The 27,740-nt window shown below is 41.3% G+C and overlaps 1 protein-coding gene across 7 annotated transcripts in view; it reads left to right on the top strand.

Annotated features, from left to right (window-relative positions):
- The window catches only part of RAPGEF4 (Rap guanine nucleotide exchange factor 4), a 488,280-nt gene that overhangs the window by 348,088 nt on the left and 112,452 nt on the right, over positions 1-27,740 (top strand). For all 7 annotated transcript variants that reach the window (XM_073633880.1, XM_073633882.1, XM_073633881.1 and 4 more), the window contains 4 exons: positions 5,815-5,965; positions 12,068-12,156; positions 19,478-19,502; positions 20,430-20,508. In XM_073633880.1, the coding sequence (XP_073489981.1) occupies positions 5,815-5,965; positions 12,068-12,156; positions 19,478-19,502; positions 20,430-20,508 (344 nt within the window). The remainder of the gene's footprint in view (positions 1-5,814; positions 5,966-12,067; positions 12,157-19,477; positions 19,503-20,429; positions 20,509-27,740) is intronic.

Here is a 27,740-nt window from a genome sequence, read left to right as displayed (position 1 = left end):
TATTTTGATTTTTTTAATTAAAAGTCAGATGCTAAGGCACTCCCTATGGCCACTTATGTATGGAGAGAGTGATGACAAATGAATGTCACAGGTAGGGCAAAGATATTATTGACTTGCAGGCAACAATTGGCAAGTTGAATTCAACTGTTTGATACTAATAAAGTGGCAAGTTGGAGGCAATTGAGTATGCACCGAGTATGCACAAGTTATTTATTAGCTAAAAATGTCATATTTGACAGAAGATTCTGTAAATATTGCTTAAGTTGCTTTATATGCCAACTCAGATGTTTTACTACATATTATATATAATTATGATTTAAAATGAATTCTGAGAAAATACGATTGTATACCTGATGTGCTTTTATGACCTTAGCCAGTTGAAATCATGACTTTAAGATGTTTTTTATTTTTAAATGTATGTAAGTGTATGATTGACCCATTTATGTCAACTCTTGATAGGGAGTATATGTACCAGAAGGAGTGGTCTGTGTGTTGAAGAGATAAATGTGTGTTGAAGAGATAAATAAACTGAGTTTGAGGCTTTTAACCTCTTGCCTTCTGGGCACTGTCACCCTCTTCCTGCCCAGGCCAATTTTCAACTTTGAATGACAATTGCGTGGTCATGTTACACTGTACCCAAATTAAATTGTTATCATTTTGTTCACACAAATAGAGCTTTCTTTTGGTGGTATTTAATCACCACTGGGGTTGTTTATTTTTTGCTAAATAAACAGAAAAAAAACCAACAACTTTTTTCATAGTTTGTTATAACTTTTGCAAACAGGTATTTTTTTCTCCTTCACTGATGTAGGCTGCACTGATGTGGCGGCACTTATAGGCACTGATGAGGCTGCACTGATAGGTGGCACTGATGGACACTGAGAGGCAGCACTAATGGGCACTGATAGGTGGCACTGATAAGCACTGATAGGCAGCACTGATAGGTGACACTGATGAGGATCGGCAGCACAGATGAGCACTGATAGGTAGCACTGGTGGGCACTAATTGGCAGCACTGGTGGGCACTGTAGGTACTGCAATGATAATCAGGACACTGAAAATCGGTGCCCTGATTATCAGTGTAGATGTCCCTTTCACACAAGCTGGCTATCGGCTCTTCTCTCCTCATGATATCAGTATGAGGAATGGAATGCCGATAACTGTCTTGTGTTTACATCAGAATCAGCTGTCATTGGACACAGCTGATCACATGGTAAAGGGTCGCTGCGATTGGCCCTTTACCCTGATCTGTGATCAGCTGTGTGAGTGTGTAGACAGGTGCAGTCTGTACTCACCACTGTAGGTGGTGCTCGACTGAAGTGGCAATGCAAAAGGGGAAGGAAGTTGTGAGGTGCTTGGTTCCTCTATGATTTCCTGTGGTCACCAAGGGAATAGCTGTCTGATTGCACACTGGTGGCCCTCATGACCTCTGTGGCCATATATTTTAGGCCCTGGCTCCCTGAGTTGGCACGCATTGTGTGAGTGGTTAGTGTAGGGACAGGTTCCCCATCTGTCAGGGACAGTGCACAGCTGGAGGGAGAGGTTTCAGAGGAGTAGAGAAAGTGCAGGGACTAGGCTATCTCCTCTCAGGAAGCCCCTCATTTGGGTGTGGACCGGCAAGGCGGCATTCTCACTCCCCACTGCAGAAGCTGTCGACATCATTGCAAAATTTTTCTCTGCTACGGTTTGTAAGTGGCTCGGTCGGCTGTTCCTAACCACAGGGCTTAATTGTGCATTGGGGGTATTTCTTAATACACTGTTTCTTTTCACCTTGGCCGCTGTTTATTCTCTGCCACCAGCACACCATGCTGCACCCTACCTACAAGCTGTTACCCTTTTATCATTTGGGAGCTTGTGTAAAGGTGTTGATAGACCCTGTTATTGTGTTAAATACACAGATAATACATTCATGCCTGGACCATTATCTACAGCTTGGCAATCTCATTCTTTCTCATTCTCTCCACAAAAGCTGACTCTCCCAGGAACCCTTCTGGGGCTCCACCAGGCAATAGAGAGCTGCCACACTATAACAATCATTCAATATATTTAAAACTTTCCCTCTGCTTTTCAATCCAGCAATCCACTACCCCAATTTGGGAATATTAAAAATAGGGGCATGGTAAAGAAAGAAGAAATTAACATTAATATCTTCCTCTTTTTATCTGGACATACTAGGAGATAATTTGTTAGTACTATCATCTACTACTAATTAGCCCTCTTCTGTTATTCGATTCTTCTTATTCCCTTATTCTTCTTATTCTCTTATTCTATTCTCAGTGTGCTGCTTACAATCAGTGTGCTGTATTTCTAAGTGTACCTAAAGGTTCAATCCCACCTTCCAAGTGATTCTTTAGTGTTACTGTCTTGTGCATTTTTATTGATGACGTTATATACTGGTAAACTACATTTTGTCCACTCTGAGTCCATACATCCTAAACATAGTTTAGAGAAGCTAGTTCTGTTTTTGTCTCTCTGAAATCTCTTTCTTGTGTCAGAGTGATTCTGGAGTCAGTCCCCAAAAGCCTGTTTCCTGTTGTGCCAGTCTGGTTCTGAATCTGCCTCGGTGAATATGCTTCTTATTCTTGTAGAACAAGTATGATAATAGATCTGAGAATGGTTTTACCCATTTTGTAATAATTTGACATCTGTATGTTCAACCCTGATCTTGTTAGTGTGTGGCCAAAAGACATGAGATGGCAGAAGATCAGACAGCCCTAAATTATTTTGCAAAGTAATTTTCACATAAATATGCATTTTAGCCGAATGTACATGCTTATTTCTGTACAGATGGTCCTACATTTGGCCTTACATAATTTGGGGGGTAGGTAAAAACATTCAACTGAGCGTTGGAAAAGAAGAGAAAACATTGGACTAGGGAGGCAGAAATGATTATTGCAGCCATGTACTTCTGATCCTTTTGAAACTCGGTTAGAAGATTTTTTGAGAATATAGTTTCTAGTGTTATTATCGTTTGAAGTCAATGAGGGTTGATATACTAAAAATGTAGGAAATGTTTACTTATCAACGTAATTGTTCATTATTGTGTTGTAGGTTTGGTGAGAGTGTGTTTGTTCATTTAATCATCAATATGCAATATGTATCTTTTGAAATTGGGTATTCAGAGTAAACATTCTCTAATAGTTAATCCATCCCAATGACATCTGGTAAGTAAAGAAAAAAAAAAATGAATAGGTAAATGGATAAGTTTATTGATTTAGTCTTAGTCTTGCAATGAAGAATGCTTGACCACCACAAGATGGCACTCATGCTCTTTGCAGTCTCATAAAGCAGAAGAAAAATCACATTTGAGCGTCTGTCATTATCATTTTATTATTTTTATCAAAACAATTTAAAAATAAGGCTATTTCACATGCTCTTTACATTGAAATAAAGTCACTTTAACAATATTATTAAAACATGAAAAGTTAGGTGATTGTGGGACCGATATATATAACTAAGAAAATTATATTACTGAAATTGCAGAAAAAATACATTTCGTGCCTAAAAACTCCAAACGCAAAGCTGCTTGTTGAAATATATATCTGGAAATGTTTTTCTTTATTTATAATGCATTTACTTTATTCATTTATATAGTGCAGACATTTTTGCATCACTTCACCAAGAACATTGAACCACTGATATCAGTGATCCTGAAGAAACCTACAGTGTGATGTCTTATGATAGAGAGTCGGAATCACGTTTATTCAGCACCCAACCCTTTTTCAAATATGGGTGCTAAAGTGACCGACAGACGGATGAAGCCATCACAAAATCATGATAAAAGTTCAAAATGTCACCAACGCACCATGGGATGCAAACATCGGACATTTAGTTTAGAACATAATGCGATATTCTGGGGCTACTCCTCAGTCAGCAGTGCTGGTGACATTTTAGGCTTTTATAAGAGGAGTACACAAACACACATATGCACTATGGACAGTGTGGGTAGGAGCCAGTTAAAGTGGACATATCCTTAAAATTCACACTTTTCATAAACCAATAAGGCACACGTCAGCATTACCAAATTACTATATTATTATTTAGATTTTATATAAATTTTAAAAACACTGGTAGTTAGAAAAAACTGAAATTAGGCTACAACCTGCTGCTTGTCATTATTAGAACGTCTACATGAAGAAAGTCAGACTGAATGTAGAAGTGAGAGAAGCTAATTAGTAGGCAGAGCCTGCTTATATAATAAGCAAATTTAGCTGCCCCATTGCTCCTATATAATGACATGACAAACTATCCATAGGAGCAAGGTTTTAAAACCTAAGTGGCCTTTTTAATATGTTTACTTTTAGCTGACCTTTTTGACATGTACAGTATATGAAAAACATGAAAAAGACAACAGGTTATCTCTAAAGTGGACCTGTGCCCACAATATGCACACTAATGTATTTACACATTCTAAACAAGCAGAAAAATCACTGTAAGGACTAATCACAGGTGTTTGTGATCAGGCGTGACCAGCAGCCTGTACAAATCAATGATAGGCTGACAGTCCATTAGCATCAGGTGGGCAGTAGATGCAAACTGTCTCTGATTTCGAAGGACTGTCCCTGATTTGGAGCAATGTCCCTCAGTCCCTCATTCCTCTCATTTTGGTCTGATCTATATAGATGTATAGAAAATGCACTTTTTATCTATCAAAAGTGGTTTTCAGCACTAAACCTTTCATCAGATTCATCGTAATTACTGCATTTGTAAATTCCAAAAGCCAAAATAAAGGAATAGTAGTGGAAAAAAAAACATTTGTGGGTTTAACCAATCTTGTTTTTTTGTACAATTCTCCTTTAAGGGTGCATGGCCAGGGGTGTGTCCTATGCCTGCATACTTTTGCTGATAGGTGTCCCTCATTTCCATCTCAAAAAGTTGGGAGGTATGGATGAGGTGTAGATGCACTGTCTGCATCCAGGGCCTCTCATCTGTTCATCTGCTCATATGCTGAGCCCCCTGTGTCTTTAGTGACTTTACCCAGTGCACTCCCTTGTTCCTCTAGTGTCTGCCTGTGCATTGTCTGTTCCCTTGCTCCCAGCAACTTTGTCCCCTGTGCACTCGTGAGCCCTGTACTCCTGTGCCTTCAGAGTCCCTGCATTCTTTGTATCCAGTGACCTCTGTACACCTCTGCTTCCAAGTCACTCCTGTACCCCAGTGTCTCTAGTGACACCTGTGCTTTCTATTTCACCCAGTGACCCCAAATCATCAACTAACAACCAGACCCACAGAGCATTTAGTCTCACCATGTGACCCCAGAGCATCCTGTGCCCCCTAGTGACCCAGGTACTTCCAGTATCACCCGATGACCCCTTTGTATCCCCATGTTCTCAATTTCCTGATTGCATGAATCTCTGGTTACTGACTTCCGCCTTATCTCTCTATGCTTGTTCACTGTCCACCCTGACCTATAGCCTGTCCCCATTCCTGAGTGCCCAGTCAACTTTGTACTTTGCTTTGGTTCTTTTGCTGTTCAGCTGCCATTTGCATGGTCTCTCCCAATTCTGGCGATTCGACCGGAAGTGGGGGAGCGGGTACCTGTCAAAACCAGGTGCCTGCCCAACCCCCCCCCCCAATAAAAATAAAGTGCCAAATGTGAGGGAATACAAACATCCCTTTCTTGGGTGAAGTTCTGATTTATGTATTTAGGAAATAAAAGGATGAATGTAGTTGCTGTGTGCAAAGCAGCCCGTTGATACTACAGGCTTCAAATGTACCTCGTACTTCTGAAACATGACATCATGTTACTTATTTGTTTGCCTATTTATAGTAGAATAAGTCTATTTCATTCCAACCAATTCCTTAACTTCTTCGCACCTACCATTCCCAGCCCTCCCAGGGCACAGAGCAAGAGAAAATGGATTATGCCATCAATAACAAGCGCAGGGTGATCCGATTGGTGCAGCAGTGGGCCAACCTGTATGGGGACTTGTTACGGGAAGATGAAGTGGCTATAAATTTTCTTGAGGTGAGTGGCTGTTTAATTCTTATTGAATTCCATTTCCATGTTAGTAGATTGTGTGCACATATCTAGGTTATTATAAGCTGAACTCCAGACTTACTTTTAAGCCTCGTACACATGATCGGATTTTCCGACGGGAATTGTGTGATGACAGGCTGTTGGCGGAAAATCCGTCCGTTTGTACGCTCCATCGGACAATTGTTGTCGGATTTTCCACGGACAAATGTTGGATAGCAGGCTATAAAATTTTCCGCAGACAAATGTCTGTTGTCGGATTTTCCGAGCGTGTGTACACAAGTCCGTCGGACAAAAGTCCAAAGTACAAACACGCATGCTCGGAAGCAAGGACGAGCCAGAAGCGGTCAGTCTTGTAAACTAGCGTTCGTAATGGAAAATTAACATTCGTGACGTGGCAAATTATGAAATCTCGAAATGCAGCGCACAATTCTCTTCTTCTTTAATGGGATAATAATGAAGCTGCTTTGCTGGTGATGCTGATGGAGTTATTGTAAACAAATTTTCAAAGGCTTTTTTTTCTAATCATATCAAGAATAATATTATTATGCTTTTTTTTCTTTTTTTTATGGGCAAGTTACCACAACACCATTATCCCCTAGTTTTTAAGATCAAAGATACAACTATGTTGGTGTCCTTTGTCAATTTTACATGTTTTTTTAAATGTAACTGCCTACTCCCAAACTGTCATTTGAAGTAAAACACATAGCCAAGTATTATTCTCCACAATTTTTTATTGTGCATTAAAAAAAAACAAATAAAATTAGACATGTTATCTGCCAATAGAACTTAACCAAAAAGTGCATTCTATGCATCCAAAAATATAGAAAATATAACAAATCAAATCATTATTATTCAACCAAAAAATAAAATAAAAGCTTCATGCATGTGTCCTGCCTCTTAATATAGGGGGGTCAACAATGCCAAGAGTTGGTGAAAGCAGGGATCCGTAATCCGGAGATAATTCCGAAAATCATCCGGATTATTCCTCTGGAGCTCCCTCAGCAAAGGCATATGACATAATTGGTCACGATTAATAAAGCAACCAATTTTTGGTCCAAGAACTCCTCCTCCTCCTGTTCCTGGACTGGACTTGGGTCAAAGCAATAACTCCAAGGCCAATAATAAATAACACGTTATCTCCTCCGATTCCGCAACATGTCCGGTTGACATACGGCCGTTCAGAAACGAACTGAAAAGCACAAAATGAAAAGCGCAAACTGAAAAGTGCTAAATGAAAAGCGCGAAATGAAAAGCAAAAAAAAATCAACACTCACCAAACTTCTACTAACATGAAATTAGCAGAAGGAGCCCAAAGGGTGGCGCTAAAGAGCTGAAAAACCATGTAGTACGTCAGTTCATTCGTGTTTGTTGGCCGACAATTCCTTGCCGTTTGTATGCAAGACAAAATCCAGGCACACGGCTTCAGACAAAAGTCCACGATTTTGTCTGCGGAAAATCCAATCATGTGTACGAGGCTTGAGTCTTGCAAAGCTGTATAGGCTACTTTCCTTTACTGAAATTACTTTCTCTGATTTTACTGCACACTTTGAGCTTAGTAAGTACATACTTTTTTTTTTTTAATTGTGTTTTTTATATCTGCCTGGATTTTACCTTAAAGCAGAAGTAAACTCATCTATCGATTTAACAGTTTAAAAGAACAGTCACATTCCCAGAACATTCTGGAAATTTAGCTGTCAGATTGGTTGTTCTCTCAACCAAATTGTCAAACCATCTAATGGCTGGTGTCATGACTGATCACATGTGCAGCATCATGGCAGTTGAAGATTAAACAGAGGCCAAGATGGCAGCTTCCTTGGCTGAAAAGAAGAGGAGGGTTTAATTCCACTTTAAGGCCTCATGCAGACTGATGCCCTGTATACACAGTCGGACTTTCCAACGAAGCTTGTTGTCGGAAATTCCGACCGTGTGTGGGCTCCATCAGTAGTACATTTACCAGGATAAAAAGCAGAAAATAATCCAAATTTTGGCTCACAAGACCCTCACTTAATTATAAAATAAGAGAAGTTCATTGTTATGCCCTGTACATACGTTCGGATTTTCCGACGGAAAATGTGTGATAGGACCTTGTTGTCGGAAATTCCGACCGTGTGTGGGCTCCATCACACTTTTTCCATCGGAATTTCCGACACACAAAGTTTGAGAGCAGGCTATAAAATTTTCTGACAACAAAATCCGTTCGCAGAAATTCCGATCATGTGTGGACAATTCCGACGCACAAAGTGCCACGCATGCTCAGAATAAATTAAGAGATGAAAGCTATTGGCCACAGCCCCATTTATAGTTCCGACGTACGTATTTTACGTCACCGTGTTCAGGACGATTGGATTTTCCAACAACTTTGTGCGACCGTGTGTATGCAAAATAAGTTTGAGCCAACATCTGTCGGAAAAAATCCATGGATTTTGTTGTCGGAATGTCCGATCAATGTCCGATCATGTGTGCTGCTTTTAGGGATGTCTGTCATTTTTTTTTTTTTTTTTTTCAAAACGCCCCTTTTTGTTACCTTCATGAACCCATAGGTGTTTAGAGGCAGAAAAAAAAATGCCACTACCAGAAAAAAGCAAAAGCATCAGCGTTTTGGCAGAAGAAATGCTTCTAAATGTGTCTAAACACACATTAACACTTGGTGCATCAAGCACTTGATTGTTAATTCAGAATAAATTGTTAATGGCCAGAATAAATTATTATTAGATGCATTTTCACATGTATACATGCGTCAAGTGTTTTTTCTTCCAAATTGCTGCTGCCAGGAGGAAAGGTGTTTACGAGAGCTGAGCAAATGAGGCCTAAGAGGTTTTGTTAGCTAAAAAATCTACTTGCATGCTACCCGTATCCTAATAGCCAGGTCGAGATGGTTTCATTAGGAGGAAATATTCTCCCTGGCTTTGTATCGATTCCATTAGTTCCCTGTTAGAAGTGAATGAGAGGACTAGAAGAATGCAGGCGATGTCGGCATCAATACCAGGTCCTCGTACTAATGTGAATCCAGTGGGAGAATTTGTATATCTTCTCCCACACTTCATTACCAGCTTTTAGAAATGTCAATATGTTGCAATTTTCCTTAAGAGACTTTACTACACAATAGCTTCCAACTAAAAATATACATAATGATTGTGATAAGTGGGCAAGTCGTTTAGAAGCATGGTTTTTACACAGAACATGGATTTTACAGGCCTGTCTCCATGAGATGCACGGCTAACCTGCAATTACATCGCACGTGGCTGTTATTAGAGGGAGAGAGCAATCATTTTATATAGCACTTGCATCCAACTCTCTTTACAACTACTAGCTCATAGCCTATTAACCAATTACCACTTTACATTCTACCCCTATGGAATGACAAATACCAAATTGACGAGGCTGTATTAGCAGATAAAAAAAAAAACATGCAAGATTGAGGAGATTCCAGTTCATATTAAATTACATTAGTGTTTTTCCCTTTTTTGAAGTTTATCTCATAAAAAACACTTATCTTAGCAGTTACATCTGGTTTGCATAATCAGTGTGATTGTGTGTGTTGTCATTAGACTTCCATGGGATAAACACATCATACATATATATGTATGGAATGGTGTGAATTCATCAGATGTAAACAAATATATGTATATGCCAGAAAACATGTTCTAGAAGACTGTATGCAAATGAGTACGTGGCTTTGCTTTTCAATGTGCAGTTCTGATAAAAATGTTTTTTTTCTACGGATGTGAATTATATTTTGCTAGCCTCTTGCAGTCTCTGCACAGCAAATCTGTGTAAAAAGTGACAAAAAAGAATTAATGCTCAACATATACACGCATCAAATATATATAACAACATGTATAATAAAGTGCTCAATGTCAATATAGTGCAAATAAAGTGCAATCAATAAAGTTCAACAGATGTGCAAAATAACGTGCAATCAATGAAGTTCATCAAGTGTAGGGTACAGGGCTGGTGACACGTTGATATAATCTTGGTGACATCCTGTGCTCCCCTCCTGGGGAGTCCCCACTCACCAGATAAAGATGACAAATGCGCCTGTATATATCAAGATGGTGCCTCCTGTCCAACGAATAGGTAGGTTGATCGTGCCTCGGAGAATGGGATCTCCTCTCCTCCACCACATGATGTAAGTCCCACACACTTTACTCAGTCAAAGGACGGCCGGGATAGTAAAGTTCGGGCAAATGAAAGAAAGAGGACATATAGTGTAATACTGCAAGATTTATTAAAAGGTTTAAAAGCATTACACTTACATCAGAATCTTTAAAAACGTGCAAAATTGCCGCCTTGGCATCCAAACAGCGTTCACAGATTATCCTTAGCTTGACATGTTTCGCTCCTCCCACTGGGCATCATCAGGAGGTAAAGAGCACACAAGGAGCCAATCAGTTGACAAGTAGCATGCTGATAGGAAGGGAAGGCAGAGTGACAGAGGATGAACTCATCACTGTGTTGCGTCTGCTTTCACTGTCCAATCACAGGCTGGGGCAGGCTCAAGACAACCTGGGCTCAGAGGAAATGGGTTTAATGTTGCTGGCCATCAGACTGAAAACATCTAGTGGCAGAAATAAATACTAAGGGAGAAATCTCTGAAGTCAAGGTGAATATTGTATCAACAGCTGGTTTTGTAATTTTACCATGTACAGTAAAGGACTATTCCTTTTTTATCATGTTATTTTTGTCAGGAGTTCTGCTTTGACTAATTTGGTGCAATTGTATGTGTTGAAAACAACATCAGAAGATAAACTACAGAATGCAGTTAAAAAACTGAATATTGTTGGTAATGCAAGATGCTCCAACAGACCTGATCAATGCCTATGTGCTTAAAAAAGATCCTGTTAGCAACTGCGAAGTAAAAGAAAAAAAAAAAAAAAAGATGCAAGTTGAAGCACAGCAATGGACAAGTATTCTAAATGCTTACTTGCAACGTTTTCTCCTTCCATAAATGATTTTTTATTCACTTGTAATGTGCTTTTAAACTTGCTACCCCAAGAGGAGCCAATTCCCTAGCAAAGTCCGCTCCCTTCTTTTGTGTCCTAGCCCTTCTAATAACTGTCTGTGTTAACCCTCATTTCACCAATATAACATTTGATGTAGCTGTCAGGGAGGAGCGCATTGGAATACTATAGCGTTTCACAAGAGTCAGCTACAATTTTTATATATATTTTTTTTTCATTTCCTACAATTTCTTAATTTTTGCCATTTTTTTTTTTTTTTTTACAATTTTTAATATTATTTTTTACATGTAATAACTTGCAAAAAATATGTTAAATGCATGTATAATCCTTTTTGGAAGATTTTTTTAAATGACTGGTCTGGCAACAGGGTCTTTAACCGTGAATGTACTTGTCAAATAATATATATATTAGGCACTTTCTGCTTTATTTAACAAAGTTTCTCAAACAGACATCTCTATATTGCTGATTACAACCAATTGGATTACAACTGTCATTAGTGCAGGTTTCAGATTATTGATAGGTTGCTGTGGGCGACACTGATGGGTTTTTTTTTTTAGCAAGTTGCTCTTTTTATTTATTTTTTAAAATGAATTCTTTATTTATTCAAAAGGAAGAGTATAACAGTTAAACCCATTTGGTCTGTGAGCTTATAAGATACAGGTAGTTGTGCCGATTGGCTCCTGATCAGCGCTCTCGGCCAATGGCTGAGAACACAGAATGGAGTGTTCTGGCGAGGGGGCCGTCTCCCTGTCAGAACACAATAGAACAGCTGGGGAGATCGCTGTACTAACATCAGATAGTTAGTACAGCCGCCCCTCCTGAGCTGTCAGGTTTTTTTTTCATTCAGCCCTGCTGAAAAAACTACTAGTGTGCACTAGGCTTTAAATTTGCACCCTAATCTTTTCATTTTTTTTTAATGATGAGTAGAAAAGCACTGAAAAGTAAGGGCTAGACTTTATTTATGTGCTCATAGGCTACTTTTATTGTGCTGTCACTCAGGACTGGAATCTGTTCCAAACACTTCAGCTCAAGTACTGTAAATCAAAAAGTAGAAGGTTGCAGAAATGCTATAAATATTCACCTAATTGTATACCATTTTGTTTCAAATCCTTCATATTTGTTTCTGTAGGAATTTTATGTATCCGTATCAGATGATACAAGAACAATTGCTGCACTAAAGGAACAGCTTCCTGAGCTGGAGAGGACCGTAAAGCAAATGTAAGTAGTGCGCATTTACAACTGTATGCTTTATTGAATGGATCTAGACCAGCCTTTTTCAACCAGGGTGCCCAGGCACCTTGGGGTGCCATCAAGTTTCTTCAGGGGCACCTTAGCAAAATGCCTACAAATTGTCCAAAAACTGTATAGAAGCCACCTGGTGAATTAAGCCTTCCTTTTAGTTACAAAAAGCCACAGGTTTTTATTGTGCACCATTGCAACCTTCTAGCCGCCGGTGTCTTAACAACTTCAGTTGATAAGGAGGATGTCGGGCACCTATACAACATCCTTGTTGCCCCTTCCCTGCCCCTCTCCATCAGCACTGGGGTCACATTAGCTGAAGGAGGGAGAGCAACTGAGGGAGACGGGAAACACTGGAATACTTGTCAGTAGCGGTGTGCAAAGGTGTATTTGCTTTGGAAAAACAAATCGCCTTCAATGTTGGGTGTCCTACGTGTGTGGATGCCGCTGCATTATCGCAAACTACAAGTTATTTTTTAAAATGGGGTGCCTTTTTAAAATGGGGTACAGGGTTTTAAGGGTGCCATGACTGAAAAAAGGTTGAAAAACATTGGTCTAGACCAGTGTTTCTCAACTCCAGTCCTCAAGGCGCACCAACAGGTCACGTTTTCAGGATTTCCCTCAGATGAAACAGCTGTGGTAATTACTAAGGCAGTGAAAACTGATCAAATCACCTGTGCAAAATAGTAGAAATCCTGAAAACATGACCTGTTGGTGCGCCTTGAGGACTGGAGTTGAGAAACACTGGTCTAGACATGCAGCTAAAAGTACAGTTGAAATATGTGTATGGGGTCTATATTACTTACCAAAGGACTTACCAAAGGACTTGTATTTCTGTCTAGCCAGTCCTGAGATTTACACACTCTGTCAGACAGCACAGCCAGACCAGTGAACTGACATTTTTTCCACAGCAGTTTTATAATACAGTCTTGTCACCTTCCTTCCTCCAGCCTTTAATTAAACAGTGAAGCAAAGCAGGAGATTGATGATATCATCTCCCTCTACTGCAGTGATGGCGAACCTTGGCACCCCATATGTTTTGGAACTACATTTCCCATGATGCTCAACTACACTGCAGAGTGCATGAGCATCATGGGAAATGTAGTTCCAAAACATCTGAGGTGTCAAGGTTAGCCATCACTGCACTACTGCCTCCTTCTGGCAGCATGTTCATTTTTAGCACATGCGCACTGGAGCACACCTACGTATCTCTTATTACTACCCCTCCCTCTCCCAGTTGGTTGCTGCTGTACATGAAATGGTAAATGGCTGATATCAAACCAAATGTAGGTACTTATGGCAGCTGCATTTAAAATACATTGATTTTTTTATAAATTATATGTATATATTTATTAACTATATAAATCAATATAATTGTGCTGCTTAATATCTGTCTGGAGTTCAGTCTTAAGGAATAGAAATAGAATCCATGCATGTGTCTGTAATGAATGTTTTATGCACTGATGTATCACCAGCCCTTTTAGTGGAAATGTAACATTCCAGATACATTTACATGTATTCTCATATGAGTGTGAAGAATTTGCCTAACTCCTGACAATCATTAAAGTTTGTTCTGCACAACCTAGGAAACCTCCACAAAGTTGAAATGTAATCAGGGAGGCTTTCTCTAGTAATGGGTTGTGTTTCCGTTGGCGTAAACTAGGTGCAGAAATCTTTGGCAACCATGTGTAAGTTGGCACCACCCCCTTTGAGCATGCCAGTCTGGAAGGTACTGTGGACCTTGAGCCGTACATCAATGGCTCAGGGAGAGTTACAGAAAGAACTGGAGACAAGAAGTACAATAGAATGGCATAGGAGTTGAGCATATGCTGGTGAGACAGCCTTGGCCATAGAAGTTTTTGTGGCAGAAAGATCTCTATTACTATACCCAGGCATTTTTCCTCATTGGAAGACTGAGGGAGCAAGTTTTGAACACTCGGTTGATTGGGTCCTTCTGTTCCTTTCAGTGATGAGCCACCCTTGCTGAACCTAATCCTACCAACATACTTATGGTTTAAAATGGTCCTTTTTGTAAGGTAAAATCCCTGTAGGGGAGAAAAGAAAAAATTAACAGACCACAACTGCATAACACTGTAATGCAAATACAATAATACAATGGATACAGCGTACACATGCAACAGTACTATGGATATACACAGCAGTTATGAAAGTCAGTAATTACTGGGTGGCTTAAATAAAGATAAAAGAGCCCTCACTAAACCACTGACCAACAGGCTCTAAATACAGTTAGCCAGCGTTAGGGCCCTTGATCTCCCATTGGAGTGCACACTCCCAAAGGGGAGTATTTGTAATCACAAGGGAAAGGGTCAACAGGACAAAGCTGACGCTCCACTAGCAATAATGTCGAACAGCTATAACAGGAATGGCCAGAAGTTATTCTCACCACTCCAGATGATCTGAAAGTGTCCTCAGCATAAGTCCTTTACTCCTCTTGCAGTATTTGCATTACACAATAGCTGCTGTAGCTCAGTCCCTGGCAAGCACAATGCAGAGCTCTCCTCACAGCCGTACAGTCTCTGGTCAGTGCAGTATAGCAGCTCTCTTGGTGGTCACAGGACAGCAGCACAGAAACAGCAACACAGTCTCTGGTGGTTACAGAAAAGTAGCACAGGAACAGCAACACAGTCTCTGCTGGGCTCAGGGCAGCAGCACAGTACTCACGGCTTTCAGTAGCATAGTCTTTGTTGGACCCAATATAGCAGCTATGCACACTGGTCCCAGCTCGCTGTAGGTTTCCCCTAGCGTAGCATAGCACCACTGGGCAGACAGGTTAATGAAGCTTCCAGGCTTCTGGCACTATAGGGTAGCCCAGCAGTCCACTCTCTCCCAGTCCTAGCCTCTACATGACTCCCTGTCCTCTGTACCCAGAGCAGGTCCTCCTTTCTTTTCCACTCTGGTCTGTTGGGTGGGGGTTACTGTTCTGGCCGCTCAGCAGCCAATCAATATCCTCCTTTGTTATTGCTAGGGGCTGGCTAGGGACAGCCAATTACAGTCCACCTTTCCACTCTTGGTCGCCACCAAAATGGCTACTGCGGCTTCTTTGTTGAAGACGCTTTCTCCTCCCTATAACAGGGAGGAATGTTTTGCAGATTAAAGGGGCCACCAGCCAGACTACACATGTCTATGTCACTGTGTGTATCTGCCACATAAATAGGTCACACTGTCAGTCTATAGAACCTCAGAAAAGTTACAGCCTGGGATGTGAAATTATCAGGAGAATGTAAAGGACGGTGAGCCACAATGGGTCTAGACGTATAAAGATAGTGTGCGGCCACTGAATGATTCCAAGACAGACTTGCTTCTTAAAATATGCCTGTAGATGTGCCTGGAGGGGATTTTCTGATGAAAATAGTACCACAATACTTGTGTAATTTCTGTTGGCATGTATTGCCTTGCATTGGGCACCAATGTCTGCACAAAAGTGTACCGACCGTTAAACAACGCCCCTCCATAACATATACAACCACCATAACATCTTTAGGAGGAACTTTATTTCGTTCAGCAGTATTTCTCGCTGTTGATTGGTATCCCAGCGCTTTTTCAAGCATACTCTGCATAATAGGAAAGCCAGAAGTGAGATATCACAGAGAGGCTTATTTAGTTTATTCACAAAAGTTACCATTTTATATGGATATCATATCTTTTATATAGAACGCCACTGCAAATCCACATAATTAAATGGAATCGAATTGCCTGCTAAGATCATAAGAAACACTTTGCTAAATGTGCTTTCTGATCTCCTGTGGCAAACAAACGCAGCCTTCCAAGAGCAGACACTTCAAGTGCACATTCCTATTTGGTTATGCTAATAATGTCATTTGGACTCAAATGAGTAATCAACATTACGTACCTAAAGTCTTCTGTGGCCCTCTGGTAGTTCTTCTTGAATGTTGGCCGAACGAGCGGCTGCCGCAGACTTCCCCAGCATGGAACTTCATAAGATCTCAGATGAATATTGTTCTTACTGATTTCTACAATTACTTTATTGAAGTAATAGCGACAAAATAATTCAAGTGCTTTTCACAAGTTCCCATTTGCAGAAAATAAAGGACTCATTATGTAATGAATTCAGTATCGTTCCCTAACATTTTCAAAGTCTTGGATTAATTTATAGTTTTAGCTTCTACCACGGAGAGTACTAAGGCAGATAAGTTAAAGAACTGGGCACAGTGGAAGGAGGGGGATTGTAAAGATTGCCTAATAAAATTAACCTTTATGTGAAAACTCAGAGTGGAAGCATACTACAAAAGCATACAGAGCTTTCTATGCATATTTAAAGGAAAGCTGTATTGAGAGAAATACAAAAGCTGCCGTGACTGAAAATATTGGTAGCCTGCCTTCAGTTTACAATCCAAATGGTTGCCCCAAATTAGTGGATTTGAAAGTACTAAAGCCATTGTAGGAACATCAGAATTTTCAGAAAGGTCAGTAGTGGCAACCCCCATATCCTTCACTACAGACATCCTTTCAGGAAATAGTAAAAAATAAATACAAAGTTGGGGAATGATTTTTTGTTTAGAGTTGTTTTTTTAATATACAGGCATATCCCACTTTTAAGTACACAATGGGGTGTATTTACTATAGCTAGAAAGTGCAAAATCAGGCTTCTGCATAGAAACCAATGAGCTTCCAGGTTTTATTACCAAAGCTTAATTGAAAAAGCCAAGGTTAGAAACTCATTGGTTTCTATGTAGAAGTGAGCCTGATTTTGCACTTTCCAGCTTTAGTAAATAAACCCCATTGCGTACCTAAAAGTGGGGTATGCCTGTATTTCGGTTGACTTTTGTTAGAGTCACACCCCCACAACGTGAAGCATTGTGTGACATTTTATTTTTTTTGGATGCTTCCACAGCAAGATCAACCTGTCATAATTCCTGTACCTGTCCAACTGGGAGCTTTGTTCTTGCTTACCTTAGCCTATTCCATCTCATTCTGTTGCATTACACATAATATAATATTATTAAGGATCCAACAGGGAGACTATGGGGTTGATTTAGTAAAACTGGAGAGTGCAAAATCTGGTGAAGCTGTGTATGGTAGCCAATCAGCTTCTAACTTCAGCTTGTTCAATTAAGCTTTGGAAAAAAATGGAAGTTGATTGGTTTCTATGCAGAGCTGCACCAGATTTTGCACTCTCCAGTTTTAGTAAATCAACCCCTATGTCTCTCACTAGTTTATCATGAACTGCACAGGAAGAGATGCTTCTCTCTGTTTTTAGAAGCAGTTTTTTTTCATCTATTAATTCAATATTGCTTAGATTTGTCATGTTGAAAAGAAGTGGACACAAGTAGGTCATTGAATTATAACCTTATGTTATATGTTTGCTTTAGAGACAAACAGTTTTTAGAGCAGAACTGACAGTAATCACAAGCCATAACTACCCACCATCAGAATCTGATTATTTCAGCATATTAGTTTGAAAGTTGGGAATTATTGGTCTTCAGAACCGCTACAGATACCTTTCGCATCAGTGTGCAATCCATCAAGGTCAGATTTGTTTTGATGAAGGTGGGAAACAAAAAATGAAACCATACCTGCAGAACTTTACCATTAGTGCTATCCGTTTACCCCAGAGCTGAGTAAGGAACCTGTACAGGCAGTCCCGGGTTACAAACAAGGTTTGTTCTTGAGTTGAATTTGTATGTAAGTTGGAACAGGTAAATTTTTTAAGTGCAACTTAATTTTTATGTTTTTTTGGATAGCATAGGGGAGAGTTTATTGGCCATGCAGTGATGTGGGATTGCTGACAGCAGTGTTAATTTAGTCAACATAAATATTTTCATCAAGTTTTTCGTCAGCTGCCTTTTCACAGCGATGAAAAACAAATGAAAAGTACACCACATTTTTGTCCACTGACGAAAACTATGACGAAAATCAATTTAATTCTCGTTAACGAACAAAAACAAAGCGAAAATGTGAGGGAGGGACGTTTACCCTCATAAACTTCCGGTTTCCACGGAGCTCCGCCTGTGTAGAGCCCGAGAGTGCTTCCCGCTCCCAGCAAGCGAGTCCGTAGCGTGCTTAGCACTGCAGTTAGCACGGTGCAGCATTACAAGCCTCCTCAGACAACCGTCCAGAGCAGCACTGTGCATTACAGGCTTCCCAAAGAGAGTCCCAACCATCCAGAGCAGACCACTTTGAGTGTGTACATTACAGGCCTCCCCTCAGACCACCGTCCAGTGTACTGTGTGCATTACAGGCCTCATCAGACTACTGTCCAGAGCACTGTGTGCATTACAGGCCTCATCAGACTAATGTCCAGAGCACTGTGTGCATTACAGGCCTCATCAGACTAATGGCCAGAGCACTGTGCAGCATTACAGGCCTCCTCAGACCACCGTCCAGAGCACTTTGCATTACAGGCCTCCTCCACCACTGTCCAAAGCACTGTACATTACAGGCCTTCTCAGACCACTGTCCAGAGCACTGTGTGTATTACAGGTCTCCTCAGATCACTGTCCAGATCACTGTGCAGCATTACAGGGCCTCCTCAGACCACTGTCCAGAGCACTGTGTGCATTACAGGGCTCCTCAGACCACCGTCCAGAGCACTGTGCAGCATTACAGGCTTCCTCAGACCATCCAGAGTGGCTAAATCTGTATCTGTGAGTTTGTTCAAACCTTAATACCATAAATACATACATACTAGATTTTTTTTTACTCCAGGAGTATATAAGGTTTGGAAATTCTTGAGAAATGCTTAAATAATGCATTACAATTTAACTAAACCAATTAGATTTTATTTAACTAAAATGTACTGCAGATTTTCATTATTGAATATGACTAAAAGGAAAACAGTTGCAGATGACTAAAATGGGACTAAAACTAAAATGCCATTTTAGTCAAAAGACTAAAACTAAATCGAAATTTGATGCCAAAATTGACACTGGCTGACAAGTCCACCGAACAGTAGGTGGCATGTGGTGAGCAGCAAGATTGCCGCCTGGCAATTTCCGGGACCAGCGCGACGCCACGCTGCCTCCGTTCTTAAGTAGGAGTCATATGTAAGTCATATATTTGTAACTCAGGGACTGCTTGTATAGAAATAGGGGCAGTTCATGAGTGGCAACATAATCCATTATAAGTGGATAAGAGATTACTTATTTTGATTCCTGTTACTGTGTGTCATCCAAAGCCTATCCTTGCATAGGGTTTTTCTTTTTTTTTTTTTTTTATTTAAATCCAAAGAATATGCCAGTCTTACAATGGAACATATACTTATTACTTATTGCAGTGTGTTGTTTCCAGTAAAATAACCTCAACCATTTATACTTTGCAGATCTGAAGACGGAAAACAGAAGAAAGTGAGTACATTTTTTCTTTTGAATATTTCCTCAATAAAGTGCGTAATATACAATATAAGAACAAAGGTACATCAGACCAGAGATTATCCAATACCAAGGTAGATTTCCTCTCACTTCCTGTTGCCTCCCTCCCTTTGTAAGTGGGAGTTGTTTGTAAGTCGAATGTTTGTAACTAGGGGGCCCCCTGTATATTGTAGCCAACTGAAGTTATACACACATCTTGACTTTTTTTTTTTTTTTTACAGGATGTGGGAAATTTAGGCTTGGCGGGCTTCTCTTTAGCTTATTGAGACTTTTTATCACATTAAAGGTCCAGCAGGGATACATGAGACATTTTCATCATCATGATCTGCAAGCAATGTTATATAATTTGAAAGCAATGTTATATAATACCATTAATAACATAGTAGTAACAGTTACATGTTCACACAATCCTGTCTAAATGTAATAGTTGGTAAAATTAGATGGTAACGTAAAGAGAAATCTGCAAATACATGCATAATTAAGAACTCCAGTCTTTGAGCAGATAACCAAATTTTGTACAATATGTTCAATTCTGTTGAATGGGGAACCTATATTAACTGTGTAGCTGTTTGCCTGGTTCCTCTTTAGGTCCCCCATGAACATGGAACATATTCAACAATATTTGGTTACCTACTCCAAGACTAGAATGCATAATTATGAGCCTATTAGTCACAGGAAAATGAACAGATACAACAATAAAAGTCAAATTTGACTGGATGCAAGGATACCAAATCAGTTGAGGCATTTTAAGTAATATCCAAATTTGTTTGCAGACTTTAGATATTTGGGTTCATTTAAACATCATGTAGCTCTAATGGTGTCTTTGGCAAGGTTATACGCACATCTTGACATTCAAAGAGGAGTACGAATACCAGTTTGAAGTAACTTTTGTTTGATTGACAGCACAAAGTGCTTTTGCGGCAGTTCAGCACTGGGGATGAAAGACTACAGAAGCGGCAGCCAATACGAAGCACCGATGAAAGTAAATTTTTTATTAAGATTTGTCTTTTTTTATTTTTTTTGTCTTTGTCTATTTTTTGTTTTACTCCTTACTCTGTTGAACTTGTTGTATCCTAAAAATGAAAGGGTCAGTTCCTTCAGTATTTAGATTTTGATGTTGTCTAAATAATACCTTTCCCCTTTTGATTTCACCTGCATAAAGATGGGTAGCAGAGAAAAGAACACAAAATTCAGTACTTGCGCTAATGTCCAAAGTGACCTATAGACAGAGGTAGCAAACAGACCATGAAGTCAGTCCATCTTAGAAAGGGTGAAGTCTCTCGTATTCACACCACCTTGCAGCTCTTTAGATCAGTGGGACACTGAGGGCTGTAGAAATACAAAGAAAGAAAGAGCGCACAGGTTCTTGGTGCAACACCTTTTATCAAGGTAAAATCAAGTTAAAATGGTGCACTTACAAACATGTGCAGATACAAGCATTGAGATCCATAGCTGAGGCTCCCTCTTTTTCCCCTTTTTCCTGCTGCTCTTTTTTCCTTTTTCTCCTGTTACTGTAGAGTGCTTCTGCTGTTTTGAGATGGGTGCCGCTCCGAACTCCCAGAGACGAAGATGGGATAAACCCCCCCCCAAAAAAAATAAATCAAAACCAGACCTCAACAACTATTTTCACCAGTATTTTTACCAGTATTATCAATATTTATTGATCTACCTCTCCAATTGCCCTTCCTAGTGCTTCATTCCACCCTCTTTTCCCTCTGTGATATATGCTCCAAGCCCATTTCAGAGGGCATGTCCTCCTTCAGGTCCTGAGTAATTAGGCCACGCCCTCTGAAACACGTGGTCCTGACAACCACTAGCGTCTCCCATCAGCTGTTGATCCTCCAAGTCACATGTCAGCGAGGCTGGTACTGGCTTTGCTTTGGCTGTTGAGCCTCCTGAGAGTGTGAGCAGTCAGCGTGTAGCTTGTCAGCATCTGCATGCTGACATCCATGTCCAGCCCCCCCCAGTGTGCCTGCAGCAAGCCGGGCTCGGAGCGCATATCACATTGGGAGCCTCAGCTATGGATTTCAATGCCTGTATCAGCAAATGTTTGTAAGTGCACCATTTTTAATTGATTTTATCTTAATAAAAAGGTGTTGCACCAAGAGCTTGTAGATTTGGACTTTGGAGAATTTAGAATGCTGTTAAGTTGCACCTAGTTATATTGCAATAATACTGTGAACTCATACAGATCGATTATTAGACTGCTTAGGGTTGACCTCTATAGCATTAGCAATTGCTGCCTGACAGAGGAGGGTGTCTAGGGAAGGCAATGACAAATATCCCATTAAGGAATGAATAAATCGAGTAAAGTTTGGTTCGCTGGTTGTTTACCAAACCCAACGGGAAATCCATGAACCCTGAAATAAAAGCCTGAACCCCATTGAGGTCTATGGGAGCTGAATCTTGTTATTTTTTACTCGTCTTTTTCAAGGCTATTTTGTAAGCTTTTGTTAAAAAAAAAAATCATGTGTAGCTTGAACATGTACCAATGCAAACAAAAATAAAAAATAAAAATACTGTTCATCAAGGAGCCGGTCTTTTAATGCTGCTTAAAATTAAAACTACACAATTTCCTTCAATACCGTGCTTGGGGGTTGCCTTAAACATATATGCCGCGTGCACACAAGCGGACTTTACGGCAGACTTTGCCCGGCGGACGGGATTTCGTTGGACAATTTGATCGTGTGTGGGCTCCAGCGGACTTTGTTTTCTCAAAAGTTGGACGGACTTAGATTTGAAACATGTTTTAAATCAATCCGTCGAAATCGAGTCCGGTCGAAAAGTCGGCTCATCTGTATGCTAGTTCGACGGACAAAATGCCATGCTAGGGCAGCTATTGGCTACTGGCTATGAACTTCCTTGTTTTAGTCCGGTCGTACATCATCACGTACAAATTCGATGAACTTTGGTGGATTGTGTGTAGGCAAGTCCGTTCATTCAGAAAGTCCGTCGTAAAGTACATCGAAAAGTCCGCCGGGCAAAGTCTGCCGTAAAGTCCGCTCGTGTGTACGCGACATTACATTCATTTTCATCTGCAGTTGTACAATGTATCCCCACAAAAGTGACATTTGGCATAAAAGAAATGACTTTACTGTTTGTAAAAAATGTCATGGAGTCCCCCTCAAAATCCAAACCATGGTCAAAATCCTTACAAGATTTTTGGTCAGTGATGTCAACTGAGATCCCTGGTAGGGTAATTGCAGCTGGCTGGGGATTGTTATTTGCAACAGGAGTAGCGGTAGGACAAATGTAGGGAGTAACAGCAGGTTATCGGGGTGTCACTCATTGTGATTGATGTTGGATCTATAGTACATGACTGGATGACATGATTAACGCTGGATTTACAGAGGCTGATTCATGGTCAACCTGAACCCAAAGCTCATCCCTAATACCATTATAACTTTGGTTAGTCAAAACATTTATTTAGGAAACTATAAAAAAAAAACTTTTGTATTTTCTGATAACCGTATAGTTACTTGAATTTTTCCTCTAAAATAAACCTTTCCTGAAAGAAATAGGAGGGGCCTGCCACTGGTGAGCGCTTTCTAAAAACATTGGTTGTCTGGTTAGTACGGTGATACACTGGATAGTACACTGGATAGTACACTGGATAGTACATTAGATAGTACACTGACACTCTGGCTACAGCACTATCTGAGGCAAAACAAGTATGCAAATCAGAAAATCAGAGCCAAGATAAAAGCCCTTGTCTGCACACTTGTTCTAGGTTAGAGTTAAAGCAGAACTTCGGGATTTTCAAAAAATCCCCCATTACTACAACCCCCACACAAAACACTAAACAGTTATTACTTTTGTGAAATTTCTTACTATTTAAGAGATATGACTGATTTAATTTTCAGGAAGTCAGTTTTCTGATTTAAAAAAGAGGTGTTAGAAAAGTGATTGCATCATATCCTCTTCTCTCTCTCTTATGCAGCGTACAGACGATCGGAATTTCCGACAACAAATGTTCGATGGGAGCTTGTTGTTGGAAATTCCGACCGTATGTAGGCTCCATCAGACATTTGCTGTCGGAATTTCCAACAACAACTGTTTGAGAACAGGTTCTCAAATTTTTCGACAAGAAGACTTGTTGTCGGAATTTCTGAGCGTGTGTACACGACGCACAAAATTCCACGCATGCTCGGAATCAAGCAGAAGAGCCGCACTGGCTATTGAACTTCATTTTTCTCGGCTCGCCGTATGTGTTGTATGTCACCGCGTTCTTGACGTTCGGAATTTCCGACAACATTTGTGTGACCGTGTGTATGCAAGACAAGTTTGAGCCAACATCCGAAGGAAAAAAATCAACGGTTTTGTTGTCGGAATGTCCGATCGTCTGTACACGGCATAACTGTAATCAGCCTACATTTCCCATGAATCCTTGGGATGGGAGTGAATGTGGGAGGTACACTAGGCTTGTACATGTAAATATGAACTCGCCCACTTCAACATAAATCACATCCCTCATTCTGCAGCCAGCAAGCCATACATAACACACGGTATGATAGGTTACAGCCTTATAAATGCAAAGCATTTAATATAAATGCATATTAATATAATATTAATTTAATGCATTTAATAAATAAATTTAAATAAAATTAATACATTTAATGCGTTTAATATAAATGCAAACCAGTGTAACTTATCAATGTCCACCAGTGTCAAATTTCAGGGACCACCATATCAAGGACCACCTATCAGGGACCACCATGTCAGAGACCAACTGTTAGGGACCACCATGTCAGAGACCACTTGTCACAGACCACCATGTCAGAAACCACCTGTCAGGGACCACCATGACAGAGACCACAAGTGCCGAATGTCAGGGACCACCAGTACCGAACGTCAGGGACCACCAGTTCCGCTTGTCAGGGACCACCAGTGCCGAATGTCAGGGACCACCAGTGCCGCTTGTCAGGGACCACCAGTGCAGAATGTCAGAGATCACCATGTCAGGGACCATCAGTGCCGCTTGTCAGGGACCACCATGTCAGTGACCACCAGTGCCGCTTGTCAGGGACCACCAGTGCAGAATGTCAGAGACCACCATGTCAGGGACCACCGGTGCCGCTTGTCAGGGACCACCATGTCAGGGACCACCATGTCAGGGACAACCGGTGCTGCTTATCAGTGACCACCATGTCAGGGACCACCATGTCAGGGACCACCAGTGCCACTTGTCAGAGACCACCATGTCAGGGACCACCAGTGCTGAATGTCAGGGAGCACCATGTCAGGGACCACCATTATTATTATTATTATTATACAAGATTTATATAGCGTCAACAGTTTACGCAGCGCTTTACAATGTATAGGGGGGGACAGCACAATTACAGCACAGTTCAATACAGAATGGACAGGAGGGCCTTGCTCATAGAGGTTACACTCTAAAGGGAGAGGGTGGTGGTACAAAAGGTAATAAATGCGGGGAATGATTTGATGGGGGTGGCCACCACCACCAGTGCCGAATGTCAGGGACCACCATGTCAGGGACCACGAGTCCAGAATTTCAGGGACCACCATGTCAAGGACCACCAGTACCACTTGTCAGGGACCACCATGTCAGGGACTACCAGTGCTACTTGTCAGGGCCCACTATGTCAGGGACCACCAGTGCTGCTTGTCAGGGATCACCATGTCAGAGACCACCAGTGCCGAATGTCAGGGACCACCAGTGCCGCTTGTCAGGGACCACCAGTGCAGAATGTCAGGGACCACCATGTCAGGGACCATGAGGGCCGCTTGTCAGGGACCACCATGCCAGTGACCACCAGTGCCGAATGTCAGGGACCACCATGTCTGGGACCACCAGTGCCGAATTTTAGGGACCACCATGTCAAGGACCACCAGTGCCAATTGTCAGGGACCACCATGTCAGGGACCACCAGTGCTGAATGTCAGGGAGTACCATGTCAGGGAGCACCATTATTATGATTACTATACACGATTTATATAGCGTCAACAGTTTATGCAGTGCTTTACAATGTAGAGGGGGGGACAGCACAATTACAGTACAGTTCAATACAGAAGGGACAGGAGGGCCCTGCTCATAGAGCTTACATTCTAAAGGGAGGGGGTGGTGGTACAAAAGGTAATAAATGCGGGGAATGATTTGATGGGGGTGGCCACCACCACCAGTGCCGAATGTCAGGGACCACCATGTCAGGGACCACCAGTCCTGAATTTCAGGGACCACCAAGTCAAGGACCACCAGTACCACTTGTCAGGGACCACCATGTCAGGGACTACCAGTGCCGCTTGTCAGGGACCACTATGTCAGGGACCACCAGTGCCAAATGTCAGGGACCACCAGTGCTGCTTGTCAGGGACCACCAGTGCCGAATGTCAGGGACCACCAGTGCTGCTTGTCAGGGACCACCAGTCAGGGACCAGCATGTCAGGGACCACCATAGGACCAACATGTCAGGGACCACCCTAGGACCAGCATGGGACCACCATGTCAGGGACCAGCATAGGACCAACATGTCAGAGACCACCATAGGACCAACATGGGACCACCATGTCAGGGACCAGCATGGGACCACCATGTCAGGGACCACATGAGACCAGCATGGGACCAGCATGTCAGGGACCATCAGTGCCGAATGTCAGGGACCACCGTGTCAGGGACCACCAGTGTCACTTGTCAGGGACCAGCGTGTCAGGGACCACCATAGGACCAGCATGTCAGGGACCATCATAGGACCAGCATGTCAGGGACCCTCATAGGACCAGCATGTCAGGGACCCCCATAGGACCAGCATGTCAGGGATCACCATGGGACCAGCATGTCAGAGACCACTATAGGACCAGCATGAGACCAGCATGTCAGGGACCACCATGGGACCAGCATGGGACCAGCTTGTCAGGGACAACCATGGGACCAGCATGGGACTAGCATGTCAGGGACCACCATGGGACAAGCATGGGACCACCATGTCAGGGATCACCATGGGACCAGTATGTCAGGGACCACCATGGGACCAGCATGGACTAGGACTAGCATGGGACCACCATGTCAGGGACTACCATGGGACCAGCATGTCAGGGACCACCAGTGCGGGGATGATTATCATCAGTAATCCCTTGAATGACACAGTGGGGATCTCTCACTCTGTCAGGTATTGAATACGAGAACGCCGAGCGCTGATGCCCCACCCCCAGCCGTTATTACGATTGACAGCGCACTGTACCAATAACGTTGGGGGGTATGTCCTTCTCCTCTCTCTGTTCTTTCCTCTCATCAGCACATGTATGTGCAGCATGCCTGAAGTTCTGCCCCTCCTTCTCCCAGTCTTAGTACTGCTCGACAGGATATTACAAGGGGCCTATATCAAAATAAATGTAGGTACTTACATTAGTTGTGTTCCAATATGGATTTAATATTTTTTAATGAACAACTAACTACATACTAAATTGATTTGTGTTTTTATTTGTATATCGAGTTCAGTGTACAACATAGATTGCAAAATCAATATAAAGACTCTTTAAAGATTTATTCTAGCACTAAGTATTTACGGTAAGCATTTGTAGTTATTTATTGCGCTAAGTATGCTTTAAGGGTTCTACTCAAGCTTTCCACTGAGTTGGAGATTAGGGTTGACACCTGTTACTTTTGCTATACTGACTTTCATATTCCATTGCATTGTTTTAGCAGAGGGGGACATGATAGGGTGAATTACCTTTGCAGAGGTCAAAGTGTAAAAGAAACGAGGAAGAAAATTGGTTGGTTAAATGGCTGTTTCAAGTGGCAATAAACTATCTTCAGAGCTGAGCCTCTTGTTGTTCCGGGTCAGTTTACTTGTAAATGTTTTTTTCTTTCTATATCAATGGTTCATGAGTCATAGAGCAAGAACTGCTTCTATTGTAAACGGTCAGATCACCACTCTTCAGCTTTACTTGGGAATCATATACAGGCTTAAAAATAGATATAATAATACCTGTAGGACCGGCCAATGCACTCTTCAGCGCAATATCTAAAGATAATGCTTCACAGATTCTACAATGTTTTTTCTGAAATGATAACATTACAAATAATACTAGATTTGCAGGCAGTGCCAAAATGTTATTCTGATTCTGTTTTATGTCATATGTTGGATCTACCTGCTGACATATTGATGGTTAATACTGTTTTGTACAGTTATTTTGTTAGTTATTGAAGAACATAGCAATTAGTACCCTGTTCACTGATTCTTCTTTCAGTTAGCT

This window comes from Aquarana catesbeiana, linkage group LG06 (genome assembly GCF_042186555.1).
Source record: "Aquarana catesbeiana isolate 2022-GZ linkage group LG06, ASM4218655v1, whole genome shotgun sequence".
Taxonomy (NCBI): domain Eukaryota; kingdom Metazoa; phylum Chordata; class Amphibia; order Anura; family Ranidae; genus Aquarana; species Aquarana catesbeiana.
Note: the sequence above shows the minus strand (reverse complement) of the source record. Positions and strands in the feature narration are given on the sequence as shown.